This window comes from Xiphophorus hellerii, chromosome 7 (assembly GCF_003331165.1).
Source record: "Xiphophorus hellerii strain 12219 chromosome 7, Xiphophorus_hellerii-4.1, whole genome shotgun sequence".
In the NCBI taxonomy this organism is placed as follows: domain Eukaryota; kingdom Metazoa; phylum Chordata; class Actinopteri; order Cyprinodontiformes; family Poeciliidae; genus Xiphophorus; species Xiphophorus hellerii.
Genome location: NC_045678.1, coordinates 18,236,684 through 18,249,761, shown reverse-complemented (window position 1 = coordinate 18,249,761; position 13,078 = coordinate 18,236,684). Strand labels below are relative to the sequence as shown.

Below are 13,078 nucleotides of genomic sequence, written 5' to 3'. Positions count from 1 at the left end.
TTATTATTATTATTATTATTATTATTATTATTATTGTTGTTGTTGTTGTTGTTGTTATTTCTTGTATTTCTAATAAAAAAGATGAAACTGCGTTGATGAAGTGCAATTATCCCATAATTAAATCATATTTGTTTGAAATGTCTCAAGAAAATACAATAAATATGTTTAAAACACACAGTAAACTATTTATTGAATATAAAATGGGCACATTATAGTGTCATTTCACTTATATTAATATAATGTAAATAATAATACCTTTTAAGGTATGGTTTTATCTGTAACCATTTTTTTTTTCTTGATTTGGCTGCGTCAGCAACTTCATATGCAAGTGCACACCATCAACACTAATAATAAATATCCAATACTTCTACTACGAAGGAAAAGAAGAATGCGATTAATAGTAAATATACACAAATGACCGATTTGCATGAAATTCGACTGATTCTAACCACCACAAGCAGTTTTGCGTCATTCTATTCGGAGGGGATCAGCTCTCGCACTCAAAGCAGCTTTTTCCATGTAGTGTAACATTTGTCCACCAGGGTGCAGCATTGGAACAGTTCCAATTCGCAATCACGCTATCCTAATCCCAAACTTTAAAACCTACAGATTTGGTTCCTCCTTGCTGAGTATGAAACAAAGCTCTGCTAAAGAAACAAGGTAATCTGTGACACTAGTTCTGCAGCTTGGTTTGCTGCTTTATCTCACTAAAGCGAGTTTAACAGAGACTTATATAGACTCTTTGATAAACGAACTCCAATGACACCAGAATCTCGTTTTCAACCCAAACAAACAGGAGATTACTTGGAAAGTAAAATGTATAGCAGTGGTCTCAGCTTTTAAATGCCAGTGACAAGCATCGTGTTTCCGACAGTAACGCCTGGTGAGCTCAACGCAGCACTGTTTAAAGAGCCATTCTGAAAACTGCCCTCTCTTGGTCCCTGGAACAGGAAGCGCAGCAGCAGAAGCGCTTCAGTCGCTGGGAGTGGTGGACTCAATTCTTGACTCACTGGCTTTTGCTGATGAAGGCACTGAAAGGAGCAAATCTGTACCGGGACAAGTTTCAGACACTTTGAAGGATTTTAAACTTTGATTCCCCTCCCTCCCCCAAAATAACACATTCTGTCAGCTGTTCACCTGTGGAGGATGGAAAAGTGACGGTGAGTAGAAATCAGTATGCTGAGTTTTAGCTGTGAAGTCAATTCGAAAGTTGAGTAATTATTTATTTAACTTGTTTATATAAGTTAATTTACATAAGGGTTTATATCTATCTATCTATCTATCTATCTATCTATCTATCTATCTATCTATCTATCTATCTATCTATCTATCTATCTATCTATCTATCTATCTATCTATCTATCTATCTATCTATCTATCTATCTATCTATCTATCTATCTATCTATCTATCTATCTATCTATCTATGCTTCTAATATGTAGTAATTTGTTCAGATGTTTTTCTATCTCATCTATGGTGCTTGTACATTTGTATGCTGCTTTTTAATCTTCTTTATTACTGTTATTAATATTGTATTGATGTATTCTCTGTTTGCCATAACACTTAGTATTACTCCATAGTACAAGAGTGTTGAAAAAAAAGATGTGATTGATGTTTTGACAAAGGTTTAAAGCCCAAACTGCTAAATTCTCCCCTCACTACATTATGGAATGTAATGGGGCATGGCAGCAATTACTAGCCCACACTCCATCTTAGATGACTTCCTGCTTGCCTGACTGTCAACAGTATTATTAGATTGCTGTCAATTAGAGATTAGACTGTCCTGTTTCTACACTGTGCAGAATGGGCAAACAGTGTATCTTAGCAGCTTGTTCATAAAAATATAAAATGATTTCGGAGAAGCATTTGGTTGACCACCCATCAGCAGCTCTTACGCCAACGCCCTGACTGAAAGAGATGGCTTCTGGAGTCGTCTTGGGCCAGCAAGCCAGAACTACTTAAGGGCTTTGAGACTGTTGCTCTCTTGAGACTCCACAAATATTGACTGGTTATCACTTTACATGCAAATATGTTGAAGTTGAAATCACCTTATTCAGTTTTGTAATGAGTCACAGTTATTCTACCAGTTAATTATTCTGATTTTGACAGGATTAAGCGATGAGGTGAAATATTCGTCCTTCTCCCACAAGTCACAGTAAACAATTAGAATGTAACATTCATGCGAGCTTATAGTCTTTAGAGTTTGCTTTAAGAAATAATAACTCTTTGATAAATCTGAGGTGTTGAGCCAGCTTTCCATCTCTGTTCCCTCTTCACTTGATCACAATGTCAGCTTTGGCATCTAAGTCAGTAAAAACGTAATCTGTTGTGGATATCTTGGGCAAGAGGAGCCCAATATCTGGCCTAATATTTTAATGTACACCTAAAATCTCAAACAAAGAATATATTGTGCATCTCTAGAAAATGTTTTCACATCATTATGGGTCTATCCTACAAGTACATACTGCTCCACTGTGCACAGATCTGCAACTTTCATGTCTTCTAAAATATGCTGTACTGTATACTCTACTGTAGGCTGCTGTCCCACACTTTTTAAAAAGCACAGATCTAATTTGTCTACAACCAGTTACAAACTATCTTTTACCGCACTGAAGCCACAAGAAGCACCCTGAGGTAAAAAAAAGACAATAACCTAAGTTTACAATGATTGATCTGCATTAAATATTTAAGCTAATTTTCTGCCTCCATTTGACCTCCTGACTTGAGGTCAGTGTCCATCATCACTAAAGCACATCAGGATGCTGTTAAATTTATGACGCATAACAAATATCACAGTGATTTAGTCTCTGTTCTGTTCCAACAATGAGTAGGTGAGAACAGATGTGTTTTTGTCAGGTTCGTGAGCACAAGGTCATGATGCAGACAGATTGGAGATAAAGTGAAGTGGACCTATTTGAGGCTTCAAAGTGCCAGTTTATATCTCAAGCAGCGGATAATGAGTTGTAAACAGACAGACAGAATGAAGCATGCCTTCTTTGATGTTGAATGCTGTATACTGACTTCATAGGAATGACTGTTGAAATTAGGAAAGTGCGTGTTGTTGCTTCTGCATTTTAATTTATTTTTCCTGGTAATTATATAGAAATATACCCAAATGTCTCATCTCTCATGGCTTTATTTAGTGTCTTAGCAAATTGATAATGAAACTTTTAAATATATTTTACCAATAATGCTCAGCTTTTAGAACAGTTTCACATTATTCCTCTTGAAGGGGTGGATTTAAGGGCATCATTTCAGGTCTTGACAAACAAAACACTTCAAAAGTATGAAACATAAATAAGTCATATTCAGCCTTTTCATTGTTCTCAAATCAAACAAGTAATTTTCAAACACTTTTTTCACACATAATCACCTATGGAAGCACACCCAAACAGATGATAATGTCGCCTCTGTTATCATACTCTGGAAACCTGTTGCTGTTTAAAATGTAAAGGTAACTTTATTTATATAGCACATTTTCAGCAACAAGGCAATACAAAGTGCTTTACAGGATTTAAAAGGAAGTACAAACAAAATAACAAACCAAAGGAAAGAGCAAAAGAAGAAAAAGCTAATAATGTTGATCCAAAGTAAATAAACTAGATACTCCTATTCAGGGTTGGTAGATAAGTATAAGTAAGTATCCTCAGGTCTAATTCTTTTTCTGTTTGGAAGAATAGAAGTCTAAAAAGTATTTGCTAACGCGATAAATGGGAAGTAGATTGTTTTCTTTTTTTTTTTTGCTTTTCGGCAAAAATATTGCTTGTTCAGATTTTCATCATGTTTCACTTGCAAAGATCTGAAAGTAGAAATATTTTCTTTTACTTCACAAGTACATCCCAATTCATGTTGTAAAAAAGTCTAATATGTGACATACAATTATTTCATATTGGTGAGGAAGATGATGTTGCCCATGTTTTAAAATGCAAATTATTGAAAATCAAATTTGAATCCATTCTAAAATCATCATGTCTAAAGATAAAAAAAAAAAAATTAAATGTAAGAGAACGTAACTTGCTTATACATAGCAAAATATATGTATATAGTATAGCTTAAAGATATGAGTATAAGCATGGAGTGAAAGACTACTTTTGAAGATACAATTACCAAATATCACAAACAACTCTGTATTTGAGATTGTGACCAACCTGTGTAGTTCTCTTACTTTTTCCTGAACATGAAAACACTTACATTTTCAATGTCTCATTTAGGAGGAGTTGCCCATGGCAACTATTACATTTTACACACTCTATGGTGGGTTTTGTACTGTTCAGTGCTAGAAATGTTAATGCTAGAAAATTGATACCTTTACATATCATAAATCCCACAAACACAAAACATTTTGTGTTTGACATCTGACTAATTTCAGCAGCTCCACAATTGGTTAAACTGATATATAATAGGTAATATCCGCCCTCTAGTTTTGTAATAAAGTAGGAAGTTATCTAAAATGTTTACACATTCTACCTTTAATTGAACATGTGCTGATGTTCAAACACTGGTTTGTGAAGACGTGCTGTACTAACTGATAATAGTTGATTAATTCATACATGTGGAACAGATGCTTGGTCATGATGATGCTGTAGATCAGACAAAAACTCTCTGGGTCTAGGATCTGCAGTAAAAGATGTGATGCATTCATATTTAATACTGCATAACTCTTCCTAACACATCCTACCAGTCATGCCTATTTGTAGGATGGATCTTTTCCCCTCTTTGCTCTTTGTCAGACGCAGACCTAAAAAAAAGAGTCTCATTCCATTTTGAATGATGGTGGTGGGGTACAGGAGTTTCACCTGGAATTGATCATTGTCATGTCAAATTTTAATTTCACTTCCAGATGAGAAGATAATTAGATCTAATTTTATCACAGCTGGAAGAAATTTCTGTGCATTGCAGCAATTTTCAGCCTCATTATAGCTTTTCTGACATGTTAGGTGGATAAATACAGCTGTTCTGTGAAGGCCTGAAAGATTTGTTAGAGAATAAAAGTGACCAAACAGGACAGGTCAAATCATAGAGCATCCCATTTAGTATTGTTTGATCTATCATCCAAAAATTGAACAAGTATGCAACACATGACCATGTACCTGAATTGGCGCTGTGAAAATCTTTATCAGATTTGCAAGTTTCAGTTGATGAAAAGATGAACAAAGCTAAATACCACCAACTGTGGAAAAAAAGCTTATTAAATGTTGCACTTGAAAGACGAGAACCCTAAACTTTTTCCCAGAAGCACAATGGAGTTGTTAGATTAAAAAGTACAAATGCAGGCCACACTGGTGCATGCTCATGGTTTTACTTTCAAAACCATGTGCTACAAGTCAATCACAAAAAACTCCTAAACAATGTATATCCAATATATTTTTAGAACATAAATAATTTATAAGTTTGTGATTAAGGCAATATAACAAATTTAAAACATATGAATGCTTTTGTGAGGTATTTGTGTAAAATAAAGATAAAAAGGTGACATATCTGTAATAAATCTGTGATTCTGTATTTTACTCATCAGACTTTTCCCATATCAGAGGCCAGCTGTTCTTCTTGAAGGTGCAGGATGAAAAGATGGCAGAACTCCTTGTACCAGCAGGTCCTGACAGCTTTCGTCCCCTCACCCGCGAGTCGCTCAAAGTCATTGAGAAACGAATCGCTGAGAAAAAAGCCAATAAGTCCAACGATGAAGAGAAAAAATACCAGTATGAGGATGAGCTCAAACCAAGCCGTGATCTGGAGGCAGGCAAGCCTCTCCCATTTTTGTATGACATTCCTGCAGGCCTGATGTCAAAAGCGCTGGAAGACCTGGATCCCTACTACTCAAGACAGAAAGTAGGTTTGGCTAACTTTGACTTAAGAAGATCTAGAGAAAAAAAATATAAACTTTTCTTTAAGCTTTGTTTTCAAAGAATCCTCTGCATTTTATCTTTAAATGAATAAATGTCTTTCTTGATATTGACTTTGAACAATATATATTTAGGCCTGGCTTTTTACTGCAAAACAGTAGAAAGCAACAAAGAAAGTAGAGGTACCAACAATAACGTGATATGCTTCAGGAGAAAAATACACATTTAGATTGTTAGGATGTTCCTAGAGGGGCATAGATGGTCAAGTAAAAGCACAATTTTAACATATTTTTAACATATTTCAAGTAAAAGTAAAATGTTGCCATGACGAATTTACTCAAGTAAGAGAAAAAAATATATTTTGTAAAAATGACTCTTAGGTACTGAGTAACCAATCAGAATATCTGTTATATTATTTAAAAACATTGTCTTCATACTGACAAATATATTAAGTTAGATGCAAATTCTGACATTTTAAAGACACAAATTTAAGTAACAGTTATAAAATACCGGTAGCCAATTCTGGCAAAATAAACACTTTTCAAAATATTTGCTTGTTAAATATAAAACTTAGTAAAGCCATGTTTACAGTATGAAATATGTATGTATTAGAATGTGGTGAAGTATTTGAAGTGACAGCAAAAAAAAAGAAGATATTTATTGAGTCTTTATTTGACCTCCAAATGGCACAACAGAAAGCATTAGGATAAGAAGCTTGTGTAGAAACAAGCAGTCTCACTTTAACATAAATTGCATAATATATCTGTGTTTAATGCAATTTTGATTAAAACAAGCTTGTCCTTCACAAGTGGAATATCCAGAAATTTTTGTGATGATAATTCTTAATGATATTGCTCAAGAAAAAATTAAAAGTACACTCCTGTAAAACTCTTCCTAAAGGTATCTTTCCCAAAAAATAATTACTCAATTAAATTTCAAAAAGGTAGTAGGGGTTTTCAATCTGTTATATCATAATATATGATTTTCCTTTCTCTCTTTTTTGTTTTACAGACTTTTATAGTAGTAAACAACAAGAAGCTCATTTATCGATTCAACGCTGCTCCTGCCTTGTACCTCCTGTCTCCCTTCAATCCCATTAGAAAGCTGTCATTCAAAATTCTGGTGCATTCATATCCTTTCAGTAACGTGTGAAACATGCTGTGAGTAATAAAACCCATAACCTAATTTCCAAAGAGCGCCGGATAAGGGATGATATGTTTACTTTGCAATAAAAATTAGCCAAAAAGCATTTTTTTCTGGTTTTGCTGTATGTAGAAATGTTTTATTCTCTTAATTTTTGTTTTGAAGATTTTTCTGAAGCCCTAACACACTTCAGAGATTAAGCAGCAGCAAAGAATAGCATATTTTTTCATCAGATAATAAAATGTTTCTAGCAATAACAGAAGGGACAAATATACTCACAGCACAACAAGCTGAATGTGTTTATTCTTCTGTAGACAGAAAAATAAACAGAAGCTTATTCTTCTGTTTGAGAATAAGCTGATTAGCACTGCAGCACAGTAAGTTGATACAGGAATTTAGAAAAGTAAGTTTAAATGTCACATGTGTAACAGTCAGATGACTGTTTATGCTTTGTACTATGGTTACAACCATTTATATAGGTACCTGTTTAGGTAGTTCACTTGATAGTTTTTAATATTAGCAATTTGAAGTATGTTTCTTTAAAATTGGCTGTTAATAGCTATCATAAATGAAACTCTTATCCATTCTGAATCTTAAGATAAATCCTAAAGTGTTATATTCAGAAGACCCCTTGACTCAAAGCCTGTGAATTGTGTCAAAGTATCTTATGATCTTATTGTAGATTTTAGAAATTCAGAAAAGATGTGAAAATAATTGTTCTTTAATAGTAATCTTTTTTTTTGTATTGGCTGCCTAACTCAATGTTTGCATACATTGCCTAAAATCCACATCTGATTGGTTAATTAGGTCTCTGTAATGATTTCTCAAAACTTCAGAAAAAGCACAGAACACATTCATAAAAGTTATCCTTTAATCAGCTATAATACCTTCAAAGTTTATTTCATATTCATAAATCACTGGTATAGTGCAAGACAAGAATAAAATATCAGTGTGTGCTTGTGTGTGCTTAATAGATGCTTTCTTGGGGCATCTATTAAGCTTTCAAAGCAAAATGTTCAAAGTTACAACTTTGCTTGAGAAATAGAGTAAATGTAACATTAAGAAAACATGCTACTACTAAAACAGCTACGAGCTTTCTTAACATCTGCCTGTAAGTTGTTCAACATGCTGATCATGTGTACTATCCTCATCAACTGTGGATTCATGACCCTCAGCAATCAACCTGATTGGACAAAGCCAGTAGAGTGAGTTTTCGATTCATTCATCAAATCATTCATATATGGTTGGTTGTGGATGTTTCCAGTTGAAACGATGTGCCAATGAAAGCATCCTCTTTCCAACAGGTACACATTTACTGCAATCTACTCCTTTGAATTCATTGTTAAGGTTTTAGCAAGAGGGTTCTGCATAGGGAAGTTCACCTTCTTAAGAGATCCTTGGAACTGGCTGGACTTCTGTGTCATTGTTCTGGCGTAAGTAAAAAACTTCAGGAAATTCAAGTAACCTAAAATTACAGTTGTATTTGTTTTACCAAGATCTTTGTTTCAAAAGATAATTTTTGTCTTTTCAATAAAACTCAGATTTTTGCTATCAATATTTTTTTAGTGCTTGATCCATTCTGGCTCAGTTAGAATCTATGTAGAAGTAAATAAGATGGGACTTATAATTGTCTAACAGGTAACATATTACAGAAAGATTTTACTGTATACTAGTTTCTCACCTTGTTACTGTTTGTTCCCCTAATGCTAATGTGGTTTTGTGATCAAACAGTTACTAACTTCCACTAAAAAATACTTTTTTTCAGGTATGTAACTGAGTTTGCCGACATCGGAAATCTTTCAGTTCTTCGTACATTCAGGGTGCTCAGAACATTAAAAGCGATTTCAGTAATACCAGGTAAGCAGCAGGAGAAAGTGCGTGGTGGTCATTCTCCCTTTTGTTCCTGCCCTTTTTAAAAACTGATCCAAGTTTTTTTCTTTCCTGTCACACCTAACCTTTTTGATCATTGAATTACTTTTAACCCATTTAATCCCACCGGCAACAATTGTTGCTAGACATTTTTTCTAACTTCCAGAAGCTCTAAAAGAATTGTTTTGACTTTTGGCAGCTAATTGAAGTTTTAAAATAAAATAATAGTGTATCTACTCCAAGCAATATCAATTTCATGCATCTAGTGTGAAAGGTCACATGACCACACTTCTTTACGTCCTGGAGGTAAATGTCTGTCACAAACCTGTACAAGAGGAAGTCAGTAAAATACTTTAAGAAACAAATATAAAAATATTTTGAACATATGTTCTTTCACGTGTCTTCTACTGATATATAAAGACAATTGTATCCCTTCATTCATCTTTTGATCATAAGAAGAGTGAATGTAAGCATGGCAACAATTGTTGCTGCTAGCATAATACATAGACAGCACTATGCTATGTGCCCATAGCTTTGTGTTTATTCTATATGCCTTACTGTTCCCACACAGCTTAAAACTGTCAGATATTTTAGATCTTCTAAACCTGAAGGAAGCTCAAAAAAATGTTTTCTACATCACTGTCATTCCCACAGTTCAACCCCTCCCTACCCTAACCCCCCAAAAGGCGATCCTTTACACAAAGTGTGGCCTATGCACTGTATGATGACTACAAGATGACTTCACGCCTGCAACGAGTTTAGGGCAGGGCCAAGGTGTACTGCTTGGTCTAGGGGAACAGGGAGAATTTCCTCCTGGTTGCACATTTGTTCATACTAACATTTTCACCTGATTTTGCCTCATAGATGAAATGACCAAATGAGGTCAAAGGTCACTCTGCACATTGAAACAATGACATCTGCAGGATGTGGCATTGAATCTCTATGTGTCTAAAATCCTTCTGAACACTCTTGTAACCATTCTTTGTTATAGTAGGTTATGCATGTCATATTTTTTCTTATTTTTTTATACGTATAAATGAGCCACGTTTGTGTAATGTAGACTATGCAGTTTCCCACCGGCAACAATTGTTGCCGAGTATAAAACCTTCATTTTCGCTAACATAACCAACATAAAATGTAATAATGCATAAATATTATGTGTTAGGGAGGTCCAAGGATTGAAATGTATGCACTTATTTTGCAAGAAAAAATTTGGGATTAAACGGGTTAATATCAAAGATAACCAGAGTGAATACAAAATGTTTTTTAAATGTCTGAGAAACTTTTTGGTCAGCAGTAGTTTTTGCCTTGGAACTTGATAGTTTTGCTCCGTATATTTCTTGAATTATGAACACAGACACATTGGGTAATATAATATTTTTCTGATGCAGTCAGTTTAAGTAATACATTTGCATTAATGTTAAAATCAACTAAAAGCAGACGATATCAGATTGTGTAAGTAGACACAATATACTGAAAATATACTATAGGTAATATTGAGAATTCCAATATAATTTTCCTGCTTTGTTTTGCAGGTCTAAAGACAATTGTCGGTGCATTATTCCAGTCAGTGAAGAAGCTTGCTGATGTTATGATCCTGACCGTTTTCTGCTTGAGTGTCTTCGCACTTGTAGGATTACAGCTGTTTATGGGAAACCTGAGGAATAAGTGCATAATAGAACCAGAAGATAAAAATTTAACATTCAATGACACCTACATAAATAACGAAAGTGAGTTTTCTATTTTCTATTTCTGTTGTTCTTTAAAAACAAAAACATTTTCACAAAGACCTTCTGAAAAGTTCTTGAATAGAGCACAAATACAAAAGCTGTTAACTCTCTCTCTCTCTCTCTTATATATATATATATACAATAAGATGCTAATATATATATTAGCCCACCCTTCAAATATCACCACTAGCTGCCACTGTATATATTGCATACATTTCCACATTATGAAGTAAAAGTACACTTTCATATGTGAATCAGATGTAATGTGAAATAAAGGTGTTTGTATAATTCGATAAGTGTGGCCTTACCACCTTTTATTAGAGCAGTACTCTGCATTATTCTACCCCCTGGTAAATACAGGGGGTTGTACTTATTTAATTTGTAGTGACAACCTAGTGTGAAAAATAACTCAACGTGTGAATGAAAATGATTTTATGTAAAGCGCTTTTGAATGTCCTGATAAAGAGCAATTTAAATTGCTCTTTAAATTGATATCATATCAATTTAATATTGATATGATATCATATCATTTCATTTCATATTCTCAACCAACCCTAATCTTTAACTTTTCACTAATTTTCCTTTCAGATAATCAATATTTCCTCCCAGGGAAACGAGATGCATTGCTTTGTGGAAACAGCAGCTCTGCTGGGTAAGTCAGACTCCAGCTAACAGAATACTGGCTTTCTCATAGAAAAATTCTACCCTGGTGTGATACTGCGCCAAAACTATTACTGTTATAATACAGTGGAAAATTATTAGTTGGTGAAACTTTTTTGTGCTTAACACACTCCTTCTGTATTACAGGCAGTGTCCAGAGGGGTATATATGTTTAAAAGCTGGAAGAAACCCAGACTATGGTTACACAAGTTTTGACAACTTTGGTTGGGCCTTCCTTTCTCTGTTTAGACTGATGACACAGGATTACTGGGAATATCTTTATCAGCAGGTAACTTATGCAAAAACTAAAAGAATATAAAATTCATACTGTAAATATTTGAGTTTTTTAAAAATATATATTATTTATGACTGTCTTGTACAGTTTTCAATTTTTCCAGATTTACATTTTTTTTACTGCATATTTCTCAACATAATATATATTTTTTATTTTGTTGTCGAGTTTTCTGTTGTTTTTTATTTGATTTTTTGCTTGCTTTGTTTTTCCTTTTTAGGATTAAGCAGAATTTAAAATGGTATTCTGTCAACTCAACCTTTAAAGGCAACCTTGAAAAAACCTGGTAGCATTGTTAATCTCCTCAAATGGTTATGTTATTTCCATTTTCAGAGTGAATGGGGTAATATTCTGATTTGAGACTGGGGTATGACTCTGCTTAAAGAAGGTCAATTAATATTGAAAATTTCAACTTACTGGAACTACTGTGGCAAATTGTACAATTCTGTTTTACTAAATGTCATTAACATAGCCTCTTATGACTTCTGTATTTGCTTTCTGTTTCTAAGTTTAGCATTGTCTTTTCAGTACTATTTGAAAAATGTACCTAAGTTAAATTGAAAATGTGAAATAATGAATAGATTATTTACAAAATACTTAATATATTTGTCATGAGGTATTTGTATCAAAAGCAAATAAACTTTTTCTTTTGTATTTACAGACATTGCGAGCAGCTGGGAAACCATACATGATCTTTTTCGTCCTGGTTATATTTCTTGGTTCCTTCTACTTGATAAACTTAATTTTGGCTGTAGTTGCTATGGCCTATGAGGAGCAGTGCCAGGTCAACCTAAAGAAAGCTCAGGAGAAGGAGTATGAATATAATGTTGCCATTGAGCAGCTAAAACGTCAACAAGAGGATGCTCAGGTACACTAAATGGATATTCCTTCTCTTATAAAATTGTTTTTACAAAGGTTTACCTTAAATGTACAGGTTCATTCTGAAGTTAACATGTTGTTATTGACATGAATGCAATCACATTTGAGGTACTTCTTGTCTACTATTTAATGAGTTTTGGTTCTCCAAGTGGTGCCAGAGGTGAAATTGCACATAGTGAATGTAATAAAAAGGACAGTTTTCCAATACTTCAATTCACCTTAAAACAACATCTAGACAGAAAAATAATAATAGTATTTAACAGTGGTTAAAGTTGTTTGTTATATATTCATTCTACACTGTATAAACAGGTTTTAAAATACATCAGAAAATCTGAAAATAAAACAACATTCATGCCAGTGATGAGTCTATGTAAATTGCTATCTAAGATTGTATTTGTCAATGCACTCCTTGCTTTCTAATCTTTTTGTGATCTTTACAATATCTATGTCTCCTGGTTTGGTGCACTGAGCAGTAGCTAACTCTTAATTAGATGTATTAGTGCATCTTATTTTACTTGTTAAAGATATTATTCTTATTTGTAGTACATTTTCATTGCACACTTTAATCATTGTTCAACTTGAATCACATCTTCCAATGTAAACCAGCCATGTTGACACAACTAATGCAATTTTTATCATCTGTTCATTTCACCATGCTGCCT

General features: G+C 33.8%; 1 protein-coding gene across 3 annotated transcripts in view; it reads left to right on the top strand.

Moving 5' to 3' along the window:
* Positions 1-620: 620 nt before the first annotated feature.
* Positions 621-13,078, top strand: part of scn1laa (sodium channel, voltage-gated, type I-like, alpha) — a 35,367-nt gene continuing 22,909 nt past the window's right edge. Inside the window, exons 1-10 of one of the 3 annotated variants that reach the window (XM_032568579.1) lie at positions 621-1,160; positions 5,516-5,829; positions 6,855-6,973; positions 8,102-8,191; positions 8,291-8,419; positions 8,752-8,843; positions 10,391-10,585; positions 11,174-11,237; positions 11,393-11,534; positions 12,199-12,405. In XM_032568579.1, the coding sequence (XP_032424470.1) occupies positions 5,569-5,829; positions 6,855-6,973; positions 8,102-8,191; positions 8,291-8,419; positions 8,752-8,843; positions 10,391-10,585; positions 11,174-11,237; positions 11,393-11,534; positions 12,199-12,405 (1,299 nt within the window). In that variant the 5' untranslated portion in view covers positions 621-1,160; positions 5,516-5,568. The remainder of the gene's footprint in view (positions 1,161-5,515; positions 5,830-6,854; positions 6,974-8,101; positions 8,192-8,290; positions 8,420-8,751; positions 8,844-10,390; positions 10,586-11,173; positions 11,238-11,392; positions 11,535-12,198; positions 12,406-13,078) is intronic. The other 2 variants (XM_032568576.1, XM_032568577.1) reach the window with 2 other exon arrangements.